General features: G+C 40.8%; 2 protein-coding genes and 1 long non-coding RNA gene across 4 annotated transcripts in view; 1 reads left to right on the top strand and 2 right to left on the bottom strand.

The window, feature by feature from the left end:
- Positions 1-1,753: 1,753 nt before the first annotated feature.
- LOC310986486 overlaps positions 1,754-22,147 on the bottom strand; it is an 82,984-nt gene continuing 62,590 nt past the window's right edge. Inside the window, exon 2 of the long non-coding RNA XR_014595411.1 lies at positions 1,754-2,009. This is a non-coding gene — a long non-coding RNA (uncharacterized lncRNA). The remainder of the gene's footprint in view (positions 2,010-22,147) is intronic.
- Positions 2,647-22,147, bottom strand: part of gpx1b (glutathione peroxidase 1b) — a 320,730-nt gene continuing 301,229 nt past the window's right edge. Inside the window, exons 2-3 of one of the 2 annotated variants that reach the window (XM_083972410.1) lie at positions 7,195-7,463; positions 2,647-3,103 (exon numbers count right to left, since the gene is read on the bottom strand). In XM_083972410.1, the coding sequence (XP_083828536.1) occupies positions 2,753-3,103; positions 7,195-7,410 (567 nt within the window). In that variant the 5' untranslated portion in view covers positions 7,411-7,463 and the 3' untranslated portion in view covers positions 2,647-2,752. Of the gene's footprint in view, positions 3,104-7,194; positions 7,496-22,147 lie in introns of those variants that run through there. The other variant, XM_083972409.1, reaches the window with a different exon arrangement.
- The window catches only part of fancd2 (FA complementation group D2), a gene marked incomplete at its 5' end in the record, with an annotated part of 47,761 nt that continues 36,272 nt past the window's right edge, over positions 10,659-22,147 (top strand). The window contains 8 exons of the mRNA XM_083972353.1: positions 10,659-10,719; positions 15,534-15,668; positions 17,342-17,409; positions 17,581-17,687; positions 18,226-18,286; positions 18,776-18,836; positions 18,995-19,065; positions 20,533-20,657. Coding sequence (XP_083828479.1) covers positions 10,659-10,719; positions 15,534-15,668; positions 17,342-17,409; positions 17,581-17,687; positions 18,226-18,286; positions 18,776-18,836; positions 18,995-19,065; positions 20,533-20,657 — 689 coding nt within the window. The remainder of the gene's footprint in view (positions 10,720-15,533; positions 15,669-17,341; positions 17,410-17,580; positions 17,688-18,225; positions 18,287-18,775; positions 18,837-18,994; positions 19,066-20,532; positions 20,658-22,147) is intronic.

Below are 22,147 nucleotides of genomic sequence, written 5' to 3'. Positions count from 1 at the left end.
ATAATACTACATTTGGGATTGAATCAAGAACAAATGTTTCTTAAAGTTTCCACTTCATTAAATTAGTGTTTCATTGTTGGTGAGATGACGTCTGACAGGGATGAAACCTGCTCTGTCAGAACGATGTTCAGGCTGTTTACATCCCATAAACCAGACGTCGTCACATGTCTTCAAACATCCACTGAGGGGTTTGGTCACTTCAAGAAATACGACATGTTTGTAAACAGAGCTTTGATACAAAGTCTCACAACTCAAAAATATTCAGATTAATTGTTTTAGGCCTAAAATATGAAGAAACTATAGTTCATTTGACTGGAATTGTCCTTTAAGACTAAAATGTTTCTCTTCAGACACTTGATGAATCCGGCCTCTGATCCGTCTGCTGCTGATGAAGTGATTAAATAAACATGTGAAGGACGAGGCTCCACAATGAGACTATATAAACGTAACCTGTCCTTTCATTGTTGCTACGTCACCTGCTTTTAAACTTCTGCTGTCAAGTTAAAATGTGTTTTAAAGGGTTAAGTTTTTAAACTACTGTTTTTGTATTAAATATTTATTGTCAAGTTCCTATTTTTAAATGTTAAATGTACAAAAAAGTAGATTATCTAAGTTGTTCCATTTCTAGAACCTTGGTATAAGCTGGTCACGAGTCCTACGGGGATTCACTCCACATTCACCACCAGGCTATTAAATAATGTAACATGACGACACATGAAGCAAATACTCTGAACTACTTTCTCTTCTGAAATCCCTCCGCCCAGCAGCAGCCGTGTCTAGAAAGTAGTTCCGGCTGTATTTCCCTCTAAAACAACTCTGTGTGGTAACGTTGTGTTATTATCTCATAGTGTGGTGAATGTGCAGGTCACAACTTGTCCACCAGAGCGTTTTGGAGTTGTTGGATTGTGTATTTGATGAGTTTGATGAGGGAAAGGCGGAAATAATGTGCGCTTTTCATTAGGTTATTCTTCCTACATATTAATCCTGATCTCTGATTTGACCTTTGACCCTTATTTGGCAGTTACTGTAATCTTCCTTTGTATAGTTTACCAGAATATACTGGGTCAAACCAAAGCAAAAGGCAGAAACTTCTGTTTTATCCTGTAACTGTAGCTTTTAAAAGCAGTAGCTATAATGATCAATATGATAAAATCCTTAGTCTGATGATGAAATACAATGAAATAGCATCTTTTTCTGTTATTCTTAACAACGGAAGTTACTGTTGTTTACCTTGGTTTCTATAGTTTTTTTTTTTTTGCAGTTACTGTAATTACGACCCCAATTACAAACACATTTTTAAAGAAATTATTTGTCCACATGACAAAGGATGTCTTTAATTAATGGCAGAAAAATGATTATAACTCATTTTTGACAAAAAAAAATGGAGTTACTGCCTTTTTCCTTTGTAGGGCAGTATATCGGGGTTATGGTGAGAGGAGGATCTGACTAAATGTTGAACTGTCCCTTTTCATTTTAAATGTAAAATTATGCACTTTTTCAGTGGGTCCTTCTAGCAAGAATTTAACCTCTTCATGCAGAGGCCATTTTTGGCCATTTCCGCCTGTTTTTGTATCACTGCAATTAAAGCTTCATAACTACAGACGTACTAATCCCACAACTATGGTTTATGTCTTAAATGAAAGAAAACATTTGTCCCTTTACATCTATATCTATAAAATATTATTTTTTGGTGAAAAGGTGATATTTCAAAATCCTATAAGAAGTAAAAAACACTCAGAGGCAGTCACACAGAGAGGTTTGTAAAAATGAGAGGTTTATTGCAGGTGAGGACTGACATCACATCACATCGGTGCTTCTGCTCTGCCCGGTGAATCGGAGCGTTCCCGGCCTCTACGACCTTCAGACGTCCTCCTCGCATGGAGCTGGATTCAGAGGACGCCTTCATCCGGTAGAGGACCGGCGCTCCGAGACACGGAGCGGAGCGGAGGAGCAGCAGGAGGTCAAAGGTCAGAGTCTCTCTTCAGGACGGCTGGGTCACTGGAAAAACTCTAATATCTTACCAAGAATATTCTTATTTCTAATATCATTATGCTAAAAATAAGACTCATCACATTTAAAAAGTAGCTTGTTTTTAGACACTTTTTACTTCTTTCAAGCAGATTTTCACTTGAAATAAGTAGAAAAATCTGATAGTTACTTACTTATTTCAAGTGAAAATTTGTTTGAAACAAGTGAAAATGATCTAAAAACAAGTTACTTTTTACGTGATCAGTCTTATTTTAAGTGAAGTGGAAAGAGATTAGTTTTGACTAGAAATGAGACAGATATTCTTGGAAAGATTTTGAGTTTTTGCAGTGTTTGCACTGCAAAAACTCAAAAATCTTACCAAGAATAGTCTTATTTCTATTCAAAACAAATCTCATTATGCTTAAAAAGGACTCATCACATTAAAAAGCAGCTTGTTTTTAGACACTTTTTTATTCTATTTTCACTTGGAATAAGTAGAAAAATCTAATAGTGGATCAAGTTTTTCTTTCTTATTACAAGCACAAAAAACTTGCTTTCACTGGCAGATTTTTCTACTTATTTCAAGTGAAAATTAGTTTGAAACAAGTGAAAATGATCTAAAAACAAGTTCATTTTTAGGCGATGAGTCTTATTTTAAGTGGAAAGAGATTAGTTTTGAATAGAAATGAGACATTTTGACAAGAAACAAGACAGATATTCTTGTAAAGATGTAGAGTTTTTGCAGTGTTTGGCTGGTTGTTGTGGTTGTTGTTAGGTTGCCAGGTTAAGTTGCCAGGTTGAGCAGCTTCTTGACGTCGGCGTCGATGTCGCTGGTGAGGAATCTGCGGCTGTAGCGTTTGAACGGCTCTCCGTCCGGTCCCACCAGGAACTTCTCGAAGTTCCAGGCCACGTCGTTCCTGCAGACGGGGCTCCACATGATGAACCTGGGGTCGCTCATCAGGGCCGACGGCTCGTCGCTGGGGAACGGCAGCTTCTCCCTCAGGAAGCAGAACAGAGGGTGAGCGTCTTTACCGTTCACATCCACCTTCTCCAGCAGCTGGAACTTCGGCTCGAAGCCGTTTCCAGGACGGACGTGCTTCAGGGAGAGCAGGATCTCCTCGTTCTTACAGTTCTCCTGGGAAGGAAGGAGGAGAAGGAGGAGATCGTGAGATTATGGTAGAGGAGGAGGAGGAGGAGATGATGAGATAAGATTATTATCTGGGGCCGTTGACTCGCTGTTTTGGTAAGGAACTAGATCCAGAGTGAGAGAGACACAGGCCTTTCTGTCAAAATAAAAGCACTAAGCTAATAAAATGTGGTGAAACTCTTTAATTTAAGGAATATAATTTACAAGAAAGTCCCGGAGCCATTAAAGGACAATTCCGGGCAAATTCAACTGGGGGCTGTATGTTCCTAACATTTTAGGTCTAAAAGAAGGAATCTGAAGAAGTTTATGTTTGTAAAACTAGATCTAATTCAAAGTCTGGCGGAGTCGAGACCCAAGTTGATGCTCGGTGTGTTCAGGTGCAGTGGGAAGCTCCCGTTTGTGTCATAAACACAGGAATATCAACTCTGGACTTGCTTGAAGTAAATAAACTTCTGGCTGCATGTTTGAGTCTCCATCTGACGCTGTCTGTGGCTTTGAGGGATGGAAACAGCCTAAGCAGCACAACTTCAATCCGCTCCCATTCATCGCTGCCGTGGCGATGCGGGGACAGATGCAACTACCGCAAAACAGGAGACATTACACTGAAAACCTTCAGATTCCTTCTTTTAGACCTAAAATGTTAGGAAAATACAGCCTGAGGAGAATTTGCCCGGAATTGTCCTTTAAGTTAACATTTTGTTTCTATTGTATTCAGTGGTGTAGTCTGTGTGATACTCAGTAAACCCACTACAAATGTGGTCGACCAGCAGAACTGAGATCAGACCCAACTCTAAGCATTTTTAAACCAGGTAAAAAAACATTTATGTTTCCATGTGAACTCTTTTAAAGAATTTTAAATCCTAATCTTGGATTGGCACTGTAAATCCTCTTAATTGTCATTTTATGCTCTATTTTAGTCTAGTTTTTATTATTTATATACTGTATATGTTTTGTTTCTATGTAAAGCACAATGGGCCTCATTCACGAACCGTTCTTAGGAACAAATTTGTTCTTAAATCCTACTTACGAAGTTTTTACGAAGATTGTGGCATTCATGAATGTTTTCTTATCCAGAATTTGTTCTTAACTAAGAACAAAATCTACGAACAGTCAGGAGTATACTTAAGCACTTTCAGGTGCTGAGACTTCTGCAAAAATAACCGATTATAGCGTTTTCTTTTGTTCTGCAGTTGTATGATATTATATGATTTGAATAAGAATTATTTTCTTATCTTTTATGATGTTTTTAATAATCATATATATTAATAATAATAATTGACAAATCATTGCAGTCTCTTAAAAAACATTATAGACACTTAATTCATATCAGTTGTTTTTTTTCTCTTTTTTTGGGGGGCAGCTGCCGATATGATTTTTTTTTTCCTAATTGCGGGCTGCAACAGTGCACACTACACACAACTGTTTTTTTTTCATATGTGATAATATGATGATATTTATGATGGCACACGTGAGAGTGTGGTCTCTCTGATAACAACCCGAAGAGCTGCATCCACTGCTGACGCAACTAAATATAGCCTAAATATAAATATAAAAATATAAACTAAATATAAGCCTTTTGTTTGTTTCTTTGTTTCATTCCTGCCGCAGTAGCGCCACTTCACTACTTAAGTTCTTTTTACGTTTGGAGTCTGGTGCTCCCTCCCAGATTTTCATTTGAGCATTTCAACTTTCTTTCTCACTCCACCTTCTCTGCTCAGTGCCTGTGGGTGCTGTTTGCACACGGCCCTGCAGTCTCATGCCCTTTTACGGGCATTGATGGGGCTGTTACCTATGCTAATCATATGTTAATTAGACTCACCTGGCACACGCCCTCAACTTACGAGGAGATGGCATAAGAACACAGCTGCGAACAATTCTGAGGCTTACGAACGCGTTGATGAATCTGACGTAGGGTTTTCTTAAGGAACTTCTTAAGAACAACTTAAGAAAGAATCTAAGAAGCTTCTTAAGAAGATATTGGTGAATGAGGCCCATTGAGTTGTTCCTTGATATGAAATGCGCTGAATAAATCAAGCTGCCTTGCCTTTCCTACAACAAAACTATCTATCTATACTGCACACACATGGACTATGTGTGTGCAGTTTACTCACTGAAACAAATTAGACTACACCACTGATTGTATTACAAGTTAATGTCTATTTTATAAGTTTTATGTTGGTGAACACTTTTACTTTGGTGAATTTGGTGATTTCCGTATCTGCTAGAAAAATTCGGAGTGAAGCGAGGCTATGAGATTATGGTAAAGGAGGAAGAAGGAGAAGGAGGAGGAGGAGGAGGAGCAGCGGTTCACTAGAGGAAGTAAAGGAGGAAGTGTTTCAGAAAAGTCAAGTGACTGAATCTCATCGTGAGTTCTTCAAAAGCAGCGGTTCAAGTAAAATAACAAAAAGGTTCCTCATCAGTTCATGTGTTTAAAATAATAAACTGGGTCAATTTCCACCTTAAGAAAAACTAAACGTTTTATTGTAAAGCACTGTGTGAGCTTTCTCTGCAAAAAGTGCTATACAAATAAACGTTTTTATTATTGTTATATGTTTTTGTTATTAAATTAATAAATGACCTTGATTTGATTTGATTTAAAAATGGCACCAGAAGGAACCACTGAAAAAGTGCAGAATTTTACATTTAAAATAGAAAAAGAATAAAGAAACTTGGCAATAAATATTTAAAATGAGAAAATATTAATTCTCATGTTTCTTTTTTTATCTGATCTGATCAATAACACCATCTAATGCCCACAGAAGACTTCTCCAGATTTGCCATGTTCACTGTGACTTTGCTTTATGCAAATTAAGCCCCGCCCCCCGCAGCATTAGGCCCCGCCCCCTTCGCTGTGCGTCTCACTTCCTCCTCTGAGCAACAATAAGTCTCAGGTCTCAGGTAAGAAGGAGCCTCAGTCGCCTCAGGTTAATCAATAATCATCTCTATTGTTGCTGTTCACACCTGTTCATTCACCTGTAGATAAAACTAATGAGGCGACGCGGTGATAAAACACCGAGTCACTGATTCAGTTTCCTGCTTCTTCACCTCACACACGATAACTGAGTTCATGGTCCACAGAGTTAGGCTACATGTGTTCAACAAAGTTAAATCACTTCAAATTAGAGTAAAATTAAACCAGTAAAGTAAAACAGAGTTGAATATTATATAAATCTACAATCATCGTCTATGTGAGTGAAAATAAAGTCATTTTGAGGCTTTATCATCTCATTTGACCTAAAACAGAAAATATAACAGTTAGAATAAAAAAAATCTGGAGGCTGTTCCCTGGGAAATGAATGATAATGTCATAATTAGTAAAAAATAAAACATAAAAGCCTTTTTATGACTGTTCTGTCCTCGTGTCCTCGTGTGCAATACTTCAGTTCAGTATAAACCTTTATTGTCAATGACACAATGTAACTGACAGTTACACAGGGGATCGAAATTACGTTTCCCCAAACTCCAAATGTGAAATTTAAAAGAATTTAAACATTTCAACATACATTTACCACACATATAGGCTATGACATAAAAGCACAGATATACTGACAAGAGGCCTATGATGTTGTGGGGAGATAATAAAGTGCAATGTGAAAAGTGCAAAGTGCAGAGCAGCAAAAACAAGTCCATGTATGTGTATTGTATGTGTAGTGAGTTGAGTAGTCTGATGGCCTGTGGAAAGAAGCTGTTGCTCAGTCTGGTTGTCTTGAAATGTCTTGGTCCATTTCCTGTCTTTTTTCCATGTATTTTCATAGCCTATTTTTTTTTATAGCTCTATTGTAAATTATTATTCTCAGATTTTTATCAGTGTCAAAGCAACGGAAACTAAATTTCGTTCATACATTCACTGCAAAATGTTTGTTTTTCGAATGACAAATAAAAGTTATCTAAATCTATCTAAACTGTCGTGCACTTCCCTGGACGCTCAGAGGTGGACCTACAGGTTTTTTCTTTTATTCTACAGGTGTGAATGCTACAGGTGTGTTGTAGTCTACAGGTGTGTTGTACCTAGTCTACAGGTGTGTTATAGTGTGTTGTAGACTACAGGTGTGCAGCTATCCTACAGGTGTGTGTTTTACCTGGTGTCCGAACTGGTTGCAGGGCACGCCCAGCACCACGAGCCCCTTGGCGCCGTAGCGCTGCTGCAGCTCGTTCATCTGGGTGTAATCCCTGGTGGTGGTTCCTCAGAGAGAAGCCACGTTTTCTATCAGCACCACCTTCCCCTTCAGAGAGGAGAAGCTGAGAGTCTCCCCGCTCAGGAGCTTCGCTGTCAGGCTGTGGAACTTAGAGGCCATGGTGGTTAAAGCTGCTTCGGGATCTTCTTTAACTAGATTAGATGAGATTAGACCTGCACCGAGTCTCTCTCCTTCTGACAGTCTGGTGCTCCGAGGCTCCCTGAGTCAACCTTTGAATCCGGATCAAAGAGCGAGTCTCCACTCAGATGGTTCACACCCTAAAAACACAGCTACGGCCTGGGGATTGCAACATCACGCTAATATGAAAAAAAAAAACACAATAAAAACAGGGTTAGTAAAATTGAAATTAAATAATAGAAATTACAAATATTATAGAGGAGTTTAAGTCATGGTCACAAAAGTCTATGAATTTAATAATTTAGTTTGTCGGATTCAGATTCAGATTCAGAATTACTTCATTGATCATCGGAGGAAAATATTTCTTCGTTACAAATTCCTGAATTACGATGGAGTATAGGGCCACATTGACAAATAAAACAATCACAAACTTCGAGAATAAAGTCGTAAATTTACGACCTTATTCTCATAAATTTACAACCTTATTCTCAAAGTATGTGGGTTTTTTTTCTCTCAATGTGGCCCTAATACTCCGTCGTACCATGATCACGCTAATATGGAAAAAAAACACTGTCAAATTGTAGGCTACCGTATGTAAAATGGAAATTAAATAATACAAATTACAAATATAATAGAATAAGTCATAATTGGGAGTTTATGTCATGGTCACAAAAGTCTATGAATTTGATAATTTAGTTTGTCGGATTCAGATTCAGATTCAGATTCAGAATTACGTTATTGATCATCGGAGGAAAATATTTATTCGTTACAAATTCCTGAATAGAGAAAAACAACAAAAAGTGTGATATAGCTACATAGAAGTTGAAATGGATCAAGATAAATAAAAATATTAGCCTACTAAAATAAAAGCAGAATAAAAAACAGAATAAAATAAGATAAAATAGAGTAAGAAGAATACATAATATAATTCACGTATGTGTAGCCTACTGTATTTAGGTCTAGCATTCTTCAGTATACATATACGGCAGATGACTGATGGTTATTTCTGTCAAATTATAATAATTATAATAAATAGGGTTAAATAAATTCATTATTCTTATTTATGAGCTTCTTCTTTCTTTTTAACCAAGTGACGATAAGTAACGTAGGCCTAACAGTAGGTAACAGCGGAGTGAACCATCTCGGTCAACACTACACTCTTTGATGGAGTTGCGCAGCTCCCGCTCCCGCTTCCTTCTGCGTCTCCCGGAAGACCCCGCCTTTGTTAACATTAGGGCCCAATCCCAAACTAGTCCCTACTCACTACCACTTCACTACCGAGTGTCACTCCAAATGGAGTTCCACTCCCAGCTGCGGAGGGCACTCCTGATTAAGGGGGAGGGTATAAACGTAAAGCCAAACAAGTGGGACGCCCTCGCTACCTTAAAGGAAACAGGAAGGAACCGTTATCATGGAGACGCGTTGCCTGTGCTGCAGCTGTCATGCCGTTTACCAGTTTAAACTCAAGACAATTCAAAGTGCATTATATAAATTAAGAACAGACATGAGGACAGAGGGTAGAAGCAAAACAGTGCAATATGAAGGACAAAATATTTACATAGGAATTGGAATGGGTTAACTCAAGAATAATAGCCTAACATAAAACCTAAAATCAGCCTCCCTATACCCACAGCATTACGCTTAAAAAGAAAGAAAAGAAAAAGAATCTGAATTTAAACTCAATTTGTCTGACTAACATTTATTTCATCTAATGCATAGATATATGCTTTTGATGTGATATGCAGCCTGCTGGTGCCTGGCTCTATACAGCAGCCTGCATCAGCAGCCTGCATCAGCGTGACAGCTCAGCCTTCAATTTCTAAATCCCTCAGTTTATGTTTTACACATTAGTGACCAAGCTCATCGTTCATTAGTTCATCTTCATCCTCACGTACTGTTCTCCTCGCTGCGCTGTCGGACCTGCAGCTCTGTCACCATTGCGCTGTTGCGCTTCACTCCCCCCCCCCCCCCCCCCGCTCCGTGTCCGAGCCCGTTCGGGACCGGAGACGGAGCAGAGACCCAGGTCCGATAGTGCAACTTGTCCCTCTCTAAAGCAGAGGATGAGGTCAGCTTTACTCCAGTCAGTCTTCACAAACAGTCCACAAAGTTGAAAGAGTTTCTGATCGTTGTCAGTTTGTTCCAGGCGACTGAGTTTTTTTTTTTTTTTTTTTTTTTTACCCAGCTTGTATTTAGGGTCGGCCTTTATTTGTCTGTGTAAACAATTGTATACTGGCTATTATTTGAGAGAATCCCGTATGCTATTATAAAATAACTTAAAATCAGATCTTTAATCATTGATAAGTGTGCGTCTCTCCCCCAACTCTCCCAACAAAAATCCCCCCTCCCTCTCAGAAAATAGCCGAGTTCCGACGTCCACGGATAAAGGTGTGTGTTTGATCTAAAATACTTGGAAGAAGTAGACGGAACTACACTTGAATGACGTTTCCTCCATTGTCCGGACGTAATTTCTGCTGCAACCACCAGCGAGCCTGCACCGGTGCAGACTCGCTATTTAAGGGCTTGACAAGCCACTTCCACTCAGTGGTAATTGGTTTGGGACGGCCCTTAATATGGCGGATCTCCGCGTGAACGCGCAAACGGAGGGGTAGTGGATAGGGTTAGGGGATAGGGGCTGGTTTGGGATTGGGCCAAAATAAGGCGTCTTGACCCCGCCCCCCCTTGACGGTCAGACAGGCCGTAAAAACACGCCCCCTTCGGTTAGGGACCGTGTAAAACACGTTGTAACGGTTGTGACGTTGAACAAACAACTTAATTTATCTACACAACAGACATTAGAGTCGTCAGAGTCACTGTTAATGAAGCTAACTGAATCATTTACTGTCGATTTATTACATTATTCTCAGACGTAACGGTCAGTTTCTCCTCCGTTAGCTCCGTTAGCTAGCACTCCGGAGTTTAGCTGACGTCCCCTGACGTTCGTGACGTCGATGACGTAACGACGTACAGCTGGTTTGGCGCGGAACTTTGTTTGGTAACGAGTCTGTGGAGGAGAGGAGAGTTCTTCTGTGATTAACGGTGCGTGTTTCACTGTAAATACTGATTTAAACTTCCAATAACACAACAACACGATCAGTTTAACAGGTTCAGTGTGTTTGTTAGCTGCTAAACTAGCTGCTAAACCTGCTAGCACGTCTACGGTTGTGTTTTTGTTGTTGTTAATATGTGAAACTGTTGAGTGAAACTAGTTGTAATGTTGTGTGTTTCTGTAGATGATGCGGAAAAAGCGTCGCTCCTCGGTGGATAAAGGAGATGGAGCTGCTCCGGCTTCTAGTGAGTTAAACCTGCTGTCACATCGGGATAATATCTGCATTATGGCACTGATTAGGCGATATACTGACATGTAACATTAGCACTGACTACACTACACCATAATAACACTAAGTTACCGCAGTGAAGTTGGTTTCAAGTTGGATATTTGACAGACAATACATTCAAAATTCACAGAAAATATAACATACATGTCTGTCTCCATATTATCTCTATGTTTATATTATAGACATATTTTACATTAATATCCTGTATATTATCCATCCTAAAGCCTGTCAGTATGTGTTTATGTATAATAATATTATATCCAGTGGGATCTGAAGGTCTGGACCAGTTTCCCAGAATGTGAAGATAAAAAAAAACCATACATAACTGTATAAAAATGTTATATTACATCATTTTAATACAGAGATAAATATAATCTGACACTGTATTAAATACTCATCATATGTAATATAGCCTATGTACACATACATGTTATTATTTAAAGGGACAGTAGCATTTTTTTTAAAGTGGGGTTGTATGATCTACAAATAGCCCCTAAGTACTTTAATTGCATTAGAAGTCTCTCTGCACTCCTCCCGTTAGCAACGCCAGCCCATAACAGCCCTGCCCAGAGATTTACAACATACAGTGTTGTGAACAGACCCAAAGAAACGGCCTATTTTCACGGCCTAAAAGAAGTTTTACCTGGAAAAGAAAAACACAGTTCCATTGTTCACTATAATATAATTTTTTCCAGCCCTTCAAAGTGCAGGAAAAACACAGTTTTTATTTGGACCTAACCAACTCACGTATCCCTCCGCCCAGGGTTAGCGCCCGCCGATCAGCAGTTGGTTCGGTCCAAATAAAAACTGTGTTTTTCCTGCCAATAAATGTTCTAAATTACAATATTTTTATCCCAGTTTTGGGAGAAATGTTTTCAGTAGTTTATAGAATAAAACAAAACTGTTCATTTCCCTCCTACAAATAGTCAAAGCAGAGAAACTCGTCATTTTGAAGACGCTGGTGTTGATGTATAATTAATTCAAATATCATGACAAGGAGAGTTTGAAGGTGATCCTGTGACTAAATCTGACGTTAATTCCCATCTACTGATTACCTTGTTTTAACCAATCAATGACAGGCCTCCTGAGGTGTGTGTATATTAACCTACACCTGAAATACACAGCATCATAAAACATGCATGCACTTAAACTTTTATATGAAATAACAGGGTATCCACGGGGTCTTAAAAAGTCTAAAATTTGAAAATCTAAATTTTAGGCCTTAAAATGTCTTAAATTTGTTGAATTATTGTGTTCAAGTCTTAAATAATTTTAGACAGGTCTTAAATGTTCTTATGCCCACCATGGGCGAGCATTTCACTCGCATTTGCCCCTAAAAAAAAAGACATGTGTGAACCGGGAAAATCACAAACAGAAAGAGCACAACCTGCGATTGGTCAAAAACTACAAATCCCACAATTCTCTGGCCTCAACAATAACAGTAGTTAGTGTAAGTAAGGGAGAGTGGAGCTGTCGGTGAAAAGAGGAAACAACGCCACGTCTGGTCCTGTTCTATGTTGTTCGTTCACACCGTCACCGTTTATTCGTTACGTCCGCGGTGTAAAAGGCCGTAACGCAAAGACGCGATTAGGCGCGAGACGCGATTAGGCGCGTGACGCGGTATACGCGACTTTTTTTTTTTGCGACACAATACACCCGATTCTTTTATGGCGACGGGACCTTCGCGTCTTCGTCTATTTCATCGTGTTTGCCCGAGGAACGCTTTTTTTTCGCTCGAGTTGTGAGGCGCGACCAAACGCGAAATACGCGAGATACGCGATTTGACGCTCGTGTCAAAAAAAAATTCACGAGCCCGCCAACAACTTTTTTTTTTTTTTTCAAAGGAGGTTCAACTGGACTTGGTTATTTGTCTAGGAAGACGTTTCACCTTCATCCAAGAGGCTTCATCAGTTCATGTAGCATCTGACCAGGCTGGGACTGGTCCAACTATCTGGTGTGGAGACTCAGTATAAGTCCAGTTGCTTTCGATTTAACCTCCTTTGAAATACTATGACCTGGACAAATGAGAATATGCACAGGCCTACAACAACATTTCTGCTCTCACCAACCATGGTTGAGGTCACAACGCTGCTGTAGCTGCTCTGGAAGTCCGAGACGTCTGAGGCCAAACGCCGCCGTCGTGTCGGCGAGTTCCGGGCTGATGAGCTACAGAGACTTTAGAGTCAAAGAGGAGCAGCGCGTCGCTGTGTCGGACTGTTTGGATTTAATGAAGAAGCTGCACAGAGTCAGGTGAGCAGAAGCTGCCCCCCCCCTCTCACCGTGGAGCCGCTGCTGTCTCACAGCCACCACCGACCCCCTAGAATAAAACACCACCGACCCCTAGAATAAAACACCACCGACCCCTAGCGTGACGCACACTGTTATGAGACACATTATGCATCCCAACTGTCTTTTTTTTAGAGGATTTTTTTTTTACCAAGAATGCGCCCAAAAAAATCATGATCCAGGGGCCAAACAAATATATATATATTTTTTAATCATAATTCTCATTATTCTCCTGATGTCGGTTTAATGTAAATAGATTGCGCTGATATGCGAGAGTAATGTGACGGCGGGGCAGAGCTGCAGCTGCTGTGCTGTGCTGGACTTGATCAGACTGGTCCAGGTCCACAGTGAATCAGTCCCAGATCCTCCACCGTCACCAGATCCCCCAAAGCCCCCGCAAATAATACATCGACAAGAAGTTAAAGCAGAAGTGAGTGATCCGGTCGTTTTCGCTAATGCTGCGTTCCAGGCAGGCTTTTGAAATCGTAAATTACAGCTTCAAGTCACAACTTACGACTTTGTAGCGTTCCAGGCAACCCACTCGTGTTTTTCCGACCTGTTTTACCTGTGAAAGTCACTATAACGGCCACTCGTAACTTCCGACCGGTGAACTCGTACCAGATCGAACTGGTACCACTTCACGGTCGGAAAAATACGAGTTTCCTTGAACGCACCATAACAGTCCTCGTCGCTACGTCACCACATTCACGGCGTTCCTTGGCTGCACACACAGCCCTGCATGCCGTTCTCTCTCCTCATTGGATAAAAACTGTAGGATACGATAAATGTTTTCTCTTCGGCTCAGAGCAGAGCAGAGGGACTGAGAGACCCGTGTTTCAGTCCAAACACTCTATGTAAGTGATTGCTGTCGGAAGATACAACTATTTAAGACTTATATTAACACAAATATATCACTCACTTCTGCTTTAAGTGGCAAATTGCACCTTTTCGTCGGCTTATTATTTGCGGATTATTTTTTTTATAGCCTATATAACGTCACTGCAACATGCGGCTCTCAGTGCTTGTCGGTGTTGTGTCTATAAATTGTGAAATAACTTTTCCTCGATAGAAATATGAGACGTGGTCGATAGGTTTCATTCATCCATGTTTTGGCAGACGATACAAATAACCAATGATAATGAGATTTCCACCGCGCCGAACCAATCATGTGGCTGGAATAGAGCCAGTCAACAGTAACACGTGCATTTGTTTGGGTTGCTGCAGACGTGCACATCAGCTGACACCGCCGGTAAAAGAGAGAGAGAGAGAGAGATAATGAGTGTTGTCTCGGGAAAAAAACAGTAAAGGAGAACTTGGACAAGTGACTGAAAAGACGCGTGGTGCGTAATGGGGACACCAGGCAGCTGGAGCATCACGGTGCGGCCGCTCTGCTGCTGCTCACCTCAGTGTGTGCGACACATAACAGCCGCTTCAAGGAGACTAGCGGACTTTTTTTAATAGCCTCTTCATTCATCTTGGGCGGGGGGCGGTGCGCCGTCTTATAATGTTACAGATTCACCCATCTTTTAACCGGGTAGTTACGTCTCCAGTCTGTCGAGCGGGCGAGCGCACAGCTGATGTGCTTCCACTCCAACAGACGCACGGATTCAGTGTGGACAGAGAGCGTCAGATGTGACGCGATTGTCGGACGCTCGCTCGCGTCGCATCCAGTTAGGACACGGTGTGAGCAGCCACATCCACTGCGCTCTGGATCAGCTGATCGGTGCTCAGGTGACGTTAGATCTTCACTTTTTTAAACTCATACAAAGTGCAGCCAAACAGCAGGCTGAAGAGAGAGGACCAGCAGCAGCAGCAGCAGGCAGCTCTGACAGCTCCTCTGTGGCGCTGCAGAGTCAGACAGGCTGCAGGTCAGCTGGCGTGACAGCAGAGTGCCGTCTTTTTTTTTTTTCTTTTTTTTTAGCAGCCTTTGTTACAGGTGATAGGCTACATGTCCATGTGCATGTGCATGTACATGAGAACTGATTTTGAATCGAATAGACACCCAAATATTCACATCCTTCAGTCCAGGCTTTTGAAAAGAGAGTAGCCTATAAAATTAGCTTCATGTAGCAGTTTACTTTAAAATGGTTCAAATATATTGCTGCTGAATAAATCTGAAACATGTGATGTGCATTTTTTGGGGGGAAATATGGCTTCTGATATAATAGTCTGTAGACATCATCATCATTCAACTTTTTCACATGGTCTGGTGTTAATAAAGCAAACTAAAAATCGCAAAAAGAAAATCAAGAATCGGTTGAATCGAAAATCGATTTTGAATCGAATCGTGACCCTAAAAGTCGGAATCGAATCGAATCGTGAGCCACCCAAAGATTCACATCCCTAGTACAGAGACCTGCCACAGTGTCATGGTGCATTAATATAAACTTCAACCTCAGAGCTGTCTGTCCTCAGACTGTCCTGACTGTCCCTGAACAAGTGGTCTCTTCATTTTTCCCGCGGCTGTATGTATGTGTGTTACAGAGGTGAAGAAGAGTCGCGGCGGCGGTCGTCAGTCCAGAGAAGCTGCTGCAGAGGAAACCAACCAGAGCGTCTTCACTGTGTTTCTGAGACAGGCCGGGGTCACTTTACAGCAAGGAGGCTCGTCCAACCAGATCGGTACACACACACACACACACACACACACACACACACACACACACACACACACACACTCTTTAGGGGGTTTAGGGATGTCACGATTATAGATTTTTTTGGTACGATTATTGTCAGAGAAATAATCACGGTGTTACGGTTATCACAATTATTATGCATTAATTAATTTCACAACACTATTAATGTGTAAAATCAAATATAGTTAAAATATACATTACTAATTATAAAATATTTTAAATATTTATTAAAATATGACCAATTATTAATCCGCCAGGGGAAGTGTTTGAAATATTCAAGTCATTAACTCATTGAGTGCCAGACCTTTTATAAAATGGTCAGTGCCATGTGCCAGCGTTTTGGGGCATTTTGAGTAATATGTCAAGACCCAGAGAATATTTTGTACTATGACTCTGAAAACACCAAACAGCTCAAAGGAAAGAGGAGACTCTCTATATAACTAGGGAAAAACCATTTGTTTGTACCTTGTTCCATTCTTGATTTATCTTAAGTTGAATAGAGCCTGGTTGCACCAAAAAGACCACTTTTTTTCTAGAAAGCTGAGAAAAAAGCATTTTTGTGAAAGAGAGTCTCTCAAGAAAAATAGTGATTTATCCGTTTTAATTTTGGCTTCAAAAACATGTAAGACATCTGAAAATTTAATTTCACATGTTTTTTCATTGACCCCCCCCCCCCCCCCCCCCCCCAAAAAAAAAAAAAAAAAAAGACAAAACAAAACAACAACAACAACAACTAAAATACAACAAGTACGAGCGGTTGCTGCCCCCTCAGCCTCTCCTACGCCCCCCTCCCCCTCCACCCCCCCTCTCCTCTCCTCCTTCTCCTCCTGCTGCTTCCCATCGTCTCTGAAGGGAGGGGGACGTCATGGCGTCTTCAGCCTCTCTGCTGGACGCGGCCGCGGCAGCGACGCACCGCGCTGATCTCTCGGTTCGTCGTCACGTCGGTTAGACAGCAACTGGTGAAACTGACTCCGCGATCCGCTTTCTGGTGCTGATCATCTAGATGAGTTTACCTTTCCTGCCTCCTCCGATCACTTCATGCTGGAGCTATGCTAATAGCACCGTGGCTAAGCTTCCTGCAGCTCCACGTTACACTTGTTCCAGGCTCTGCCCGTCGTTTTCCTCTAGAAATAGAAACTTTTTCCAACTTTTTTTATCTCTGTACCGATTGCGCCCGTCTTGCTCTGATCTACAGTCTTCTTCGTTCTACACATCCCAGAAGTCCCAAAATCACTCACAGTGTGCGCAACAGCGTCCCCATTTACCAGCCGCAGAAAAGTGCATTGACGTCTATGGACGTCAATGGCACTCAATGAGTTAATTGTCACCGATACCAAATGTTTAAGTTAATTTTAATCTTTTTTTTTTTTAATTACAAATGACACTCTAGCATTTAATTTATAATATATATTATAATTAATTTAATTCCTACCGATTCAATGCTACGTTAGGTAAATGGACCAGAATCTGTGCATTCACCTTTACTTTGGCGATACAGTTCAGACATAATCTTTTTTTGGAAAGTGACGGTATTTAGGAATCTTTACGATCAATTAATTGTGGAGTTTAATACCGCGATTAATTGTGAAAACAAGTAATGGTGACGTCCCCACATCAGTTCTTTCTCCTCTCCTCCTCTGACGTGTCTCTTCTCTGCAGCCGTCGACCAGGTGGTTTTCCAGAAGCGGATCCAGCAGCAGCTGAAGAAGAGTCCCAGGTTTCCAGGAGTGAGTAACAGAACCGTGTTGTTGTTACACACCTGCACACACACACACACACACACACACACACACACACACACACACACACACACACACACACACACACACACACACACACACACACACACACACACACACACACACGCTGACACACAGGTGTGTTCCTCTGCTGCTCAGATCATCCAGGAGTTCGTCAGCGGGTTGGAGTCTCACATCGAGGACCAGGACCGGTTCAGGAACTGTCTCCTCCCGTGTGTCCCACAGCTGCCGGACGGAGACGCCGGGTAAATACATAAATACATAAATACATAAATACAGATGTTATAAAAACACTTAACGCTACAGAAGCTGGAGTGGTAATACAGTAACTCCTCCAATAGCAGCTCGGGATAGTTCAACATTTAGTCAAACTGGCCCATCACCATAATCCCTATAGTCATAGCAGTAGGTCCGTTACCTTTAATTGTCGGTGCAAGCTGTTTTTAGAACAGCGGAGCAGAGCCGTGAGCTGCTCAGAGCTACGCTACGGAGGCTCATTATGGGATTTCTTGGTTTCCCTCATCAAACTCATCAAATACACAATCCAACAACTCCACAACGCTCTGGTGGACAAGTTGTGAGCTGCACATTCACCACGCTATGAGATAATAACACAACGTTACCACACAGAGTTGTTTTAGAGGGAAATTCATGTAAAACCACTGATGCACGTTGCCTTCAGGGACAGTTTTTCATCAACAGTCTCTGTATTTCCGTGTGTGGTGTGTATGTGTGTGTGTGTGAGAGACAGACTAACACACCTGTCCTCCTCCTGTGCTGCAGCTGCGTCAGCTCCTTCCAGGAGAGTTTGCTGCGGATGCTGCTGGGGATCGAGATGCTGCAGGTCAGATTCTCTGCTGCACAACTCAACACAACATCTACACAACATCTCCACTGCAAAAACTCAACATCTTTCCAAGAATATTTGTCTTATTTCTTGTCAAATTGCCCCTTTTGTAGTCAAAACTAATCTCTTTCCACTTAAAATAAGACTCATCACCTAAAAATCAACTTGTTTTTAGATCATTTTCACTTGTTTCAAACTAATTTTCACTTGAAATAAGTAGAAAAATCTGCCAGTGAAAGTAAGTTTTTGGTGCTTGTAATAAGAAAGAAAAACTTGCTCCACTATCAGATTTTTCTACTTATTTCAAGTGAAAATCTGCTTGAAAGAAGTAAAAAGTGTCTAAAACAAGCTACTTTTTTATGTATGACTTATTTTGGGTATAATTAGATTAATTAATTAGATTAGTTTTGACTAGAAATAAGACAAATATTCTTGGTAAGGTAGTAAGTTTTTGCAGTTAACTCTGTTCCCTCTGTGTTTCTCCAGACGTCGGTCATCAACACGCTGCTGGAGAAGCTCCCTGAGTTCATGCTGGACGGGTCAGTGTGTGTAGACATGAGGTCACCTTACAGCAGCGACATCATCATGTGTGTGTGTGTGTGTGTGTGTGTGTGTGTGTGTGTGTGTGTGTGTGTGTGTGTGTGTGTGTGTGTGTTCCTCTAAACGTGATGATGTCGTGCTGTCGTTCTGCTCTCAGCTCTGCAGATGGAGGACTCTCTCTCCCTCGGGTCATCATCAACCAGCTCAAGTGGCTGGACAGAGTGGTGGACAGCAAGGTGGAGTTCAGTTAGTTACAGCCTGTAATCATGTGTTCATCATCATGTGTTCATCATGTGTCATCAGAGCTGGTGGAGACGTGTGGTTATATGACTTATAAGCCAGTTTAACATTTAAAAGCCAGACTGGATTTGAGTTGCAGATATCTGTAATTCAGTTTTGCCTCTTGTCAAAAAGAACATTTCAGATCCACAACTACGTTCTTCCTATAGGACAAATGACGTCACTGTAACCATTCATGTGTATGGGGTTTGTCATTACAGATATCTACAATTCAGTTACAGATATCCACTATGTGAATTACTGAATTACCACTAGTACTAATTCCAGTTTGAGATATCTACAATTTGATTCTGGCTAGTCATAATTCCAGTTAGAGATATCTTTAATTCACCTCAATTAAAGACATCTACATGTCCCTTTTCAGATATCTTAAATTAGGTTTTGACTAGGAGAAATGAAGTTGTAGATAATTAAGTTACAGATATCTGTAATTCACATGGTGGATATCTGTAACTGAACTGTAGATATCTGTAATGACAAACCCCATACACATGAATGGTTAAAGTGATGTAATTTGTCCTAGGAAGAATGTAGTTGTGGATCTGAAATGCTCTTTTTGCAAGACAAGAGGCAAAACTGAATTACAGATATCTTGAATGAAAAATCCAACTAGACGTGTGGTTATATGACAAGCCATTTTAACATTTAAAAGCCAGACTGGATTTGAGTTGCAGATCTCTGTAATATCTGCAACTACGTTCTTCCTATAGGACAAATGACGTCACTTTAACCATTCATGTGTATGGGGTTTGTCATTACAGATATCTACAGTTCAGTTGCAGATATCCACTATGTGAATTACAGATATATGTAACTGAATTACCACTAGTACTAATTCCAGTTACAGATATCTACAATTTGATTCTGACTAGTCAAAACTTAATTACAGATATCTGAAAAGGGACATGTAGATATCTTTAATTGAGGTGAATTAAAGATATCTTGAACTGGAATTATGACTAGTCAGAATCAGACTGTAGATATCTCCAACTGGAATTAGTACTAGTGGTAATTCAGTTACAGATATCTGTAATTCACATAGTGGATATCTGCAACTGAACTGTAGATATCTGTAATGACAAACCCCATACACATGAATGGTTACAGTGAAGTCATTTGTCCTATAGGAAGAATGTAGTTGTGGATCTGAAATGTTCTTTTTGACAAGAGGCAAAACTGAATTACAGATATCTGGAATGAAAAATCCAACTATTCAAAATGTAGTTAGGACCAGTCAGAAAGACGTTGTTGATATCTACAATGTTAATTCTGGAGAGTCAAACTTAGCTTTTAAATGTTAAATCCGCTTGTTCATATGTGTTCATCATGTGTTCATCATGTGTTCATCATGTGTTCACCTTGTGGTTAACCCTCTGACCCTCTGACTGTGTCTGTGTCTGCAGGACTTGTCTGTGAAGCTGATGGAGTTGGTGTCGGTCGCCCCCGTCGACGTGCAGCGCGACATCATCACCAGTCTGCCAGAGATCCTGGAGGATTCCCAGCACCACGACATCGCAGCAGAGCTCAAGTACGGACAGTCTGAGGCTCTGAGGCTCTGAGGCTCAGTGCTGCTGCTGCAGCTCAGTTAACCTGTTATCATCTAGTGTTAAGACCAGGGAAGGTTGCTTTTGGTTCTTAAAGAGTCTCATAGACCAGGGGTTCTCCACTAGTCTCACTCTGGGCTCCACATTTTCTCATGGTCATTAAGTCGCGACCCACTTTTATAGAATTCAAACCAGGATTTTTTTTAAAGCCTTTAAAAACTCATTTTGCTCTTTATTGAGCAAAGTGCATTTCAGAGCACATGAATGAAACTGAGGAGTTACCATGACAACTGCATGTACGGAAGTGAATAAAAAAATATCAAACTGCACAAAATGGAGACCAACAAAACGATATATTTGACTTCTAATGCATCTCTGCATTCAGAGCATGTTCACAAAAGTGAATAAATATCAAATTGCACAAAATAAAGTCCCACAAAACAAAACAAGATTCACTGCATCAGGCCACGTTAATAAGAAAGTGAGGAGGAGCATTACAACTGCATGTGTTCACGTGTCTCATGTGCCTTTCAAAATAAGTTATTTTTCAAAATAAAAGACATGTCCAACATCAGATGTGCATTAAATATTATTTACTTTTTTGACCAGCTGTCCACGACCCATCCAGAACGGGTCTAGACCCACTTTTAGGTCCCGACCCACCAGTTGAGAACCACTGTCATAGGGTACGTTTACATGGACAGTTTAAATCGGTTTCAGAAAGGTTTGGGAGACCAAACCGATTGACAATACTTCATGTAAACACCTCAAACCGTTTCAATTACCCCAAACTGGTTGAAATTCCAACCAGTCTGAAGGAGGTGGTTTAAACCTTTTCTAAAGAGATCTGTCTGTCATGTACACACTTGAAACGGGTTGATCCCTGGCTGCGTTCGTTCTGCGCATGCTCAGGACTTGACGTACGCACGCACGCACGCTTGAGCACGTACGAGCCGTGCCTGCCTGGCTGTCACTCAAGTGAAAATGTCCGTGTAATATGGGAAAATGTCGAGCAAGAAATTTCATAACAGACTGGCGGGTCATACGGAAGTTCTGTTTCCACTCGGTGTCAGAAAATTCATGCAGAGAAAGGAGGAGGAGGAGGAGGAAGAGGAAGAGACTGCCTGCAAACATTTTGCATACGCACTCCCGACTCCAAACGCTCTCTCTTCTTTTCCTGCTAAAAGTAGGAATATGCCGCGCTGCTGTTTAATACAGAGAAATATTATAACAGCAAAGACTGCGCTCAACAAACCATGTATTTCGGCACAGCTGTAGCACTTTTTTATTTATTTTATTTAACCTTTATTTAACCAGGCGAGCAAATTAAGAACAAAATTCTTATTTTCAAGTGCACTTCCGTAATCAATACTGTTGTAACCATAGTAACGCAATCAAACACTCACGGCTGCGGGCACATTCGAAGCGTTTGTTTCGTCAGCGCATGTAAACACCCAAGCTGAAGTCTTCAAAC

This window comes from Trachurus trachurus (assembly GCF_905171665.1).
Source record: "Trachurus trachurus genome assembly, chromosome: 5".
Lineage (NCBI taxonomy): Eukaryota > Metazoa > Chordata > Actinopteri > Carangiformes > Carangidae > Trachurus > Trachurus trachurus.
Note: the sequence above shows the minus strand (reverse complement) of the source record. Positions and strands in the feature narration are given on the sequence as shown.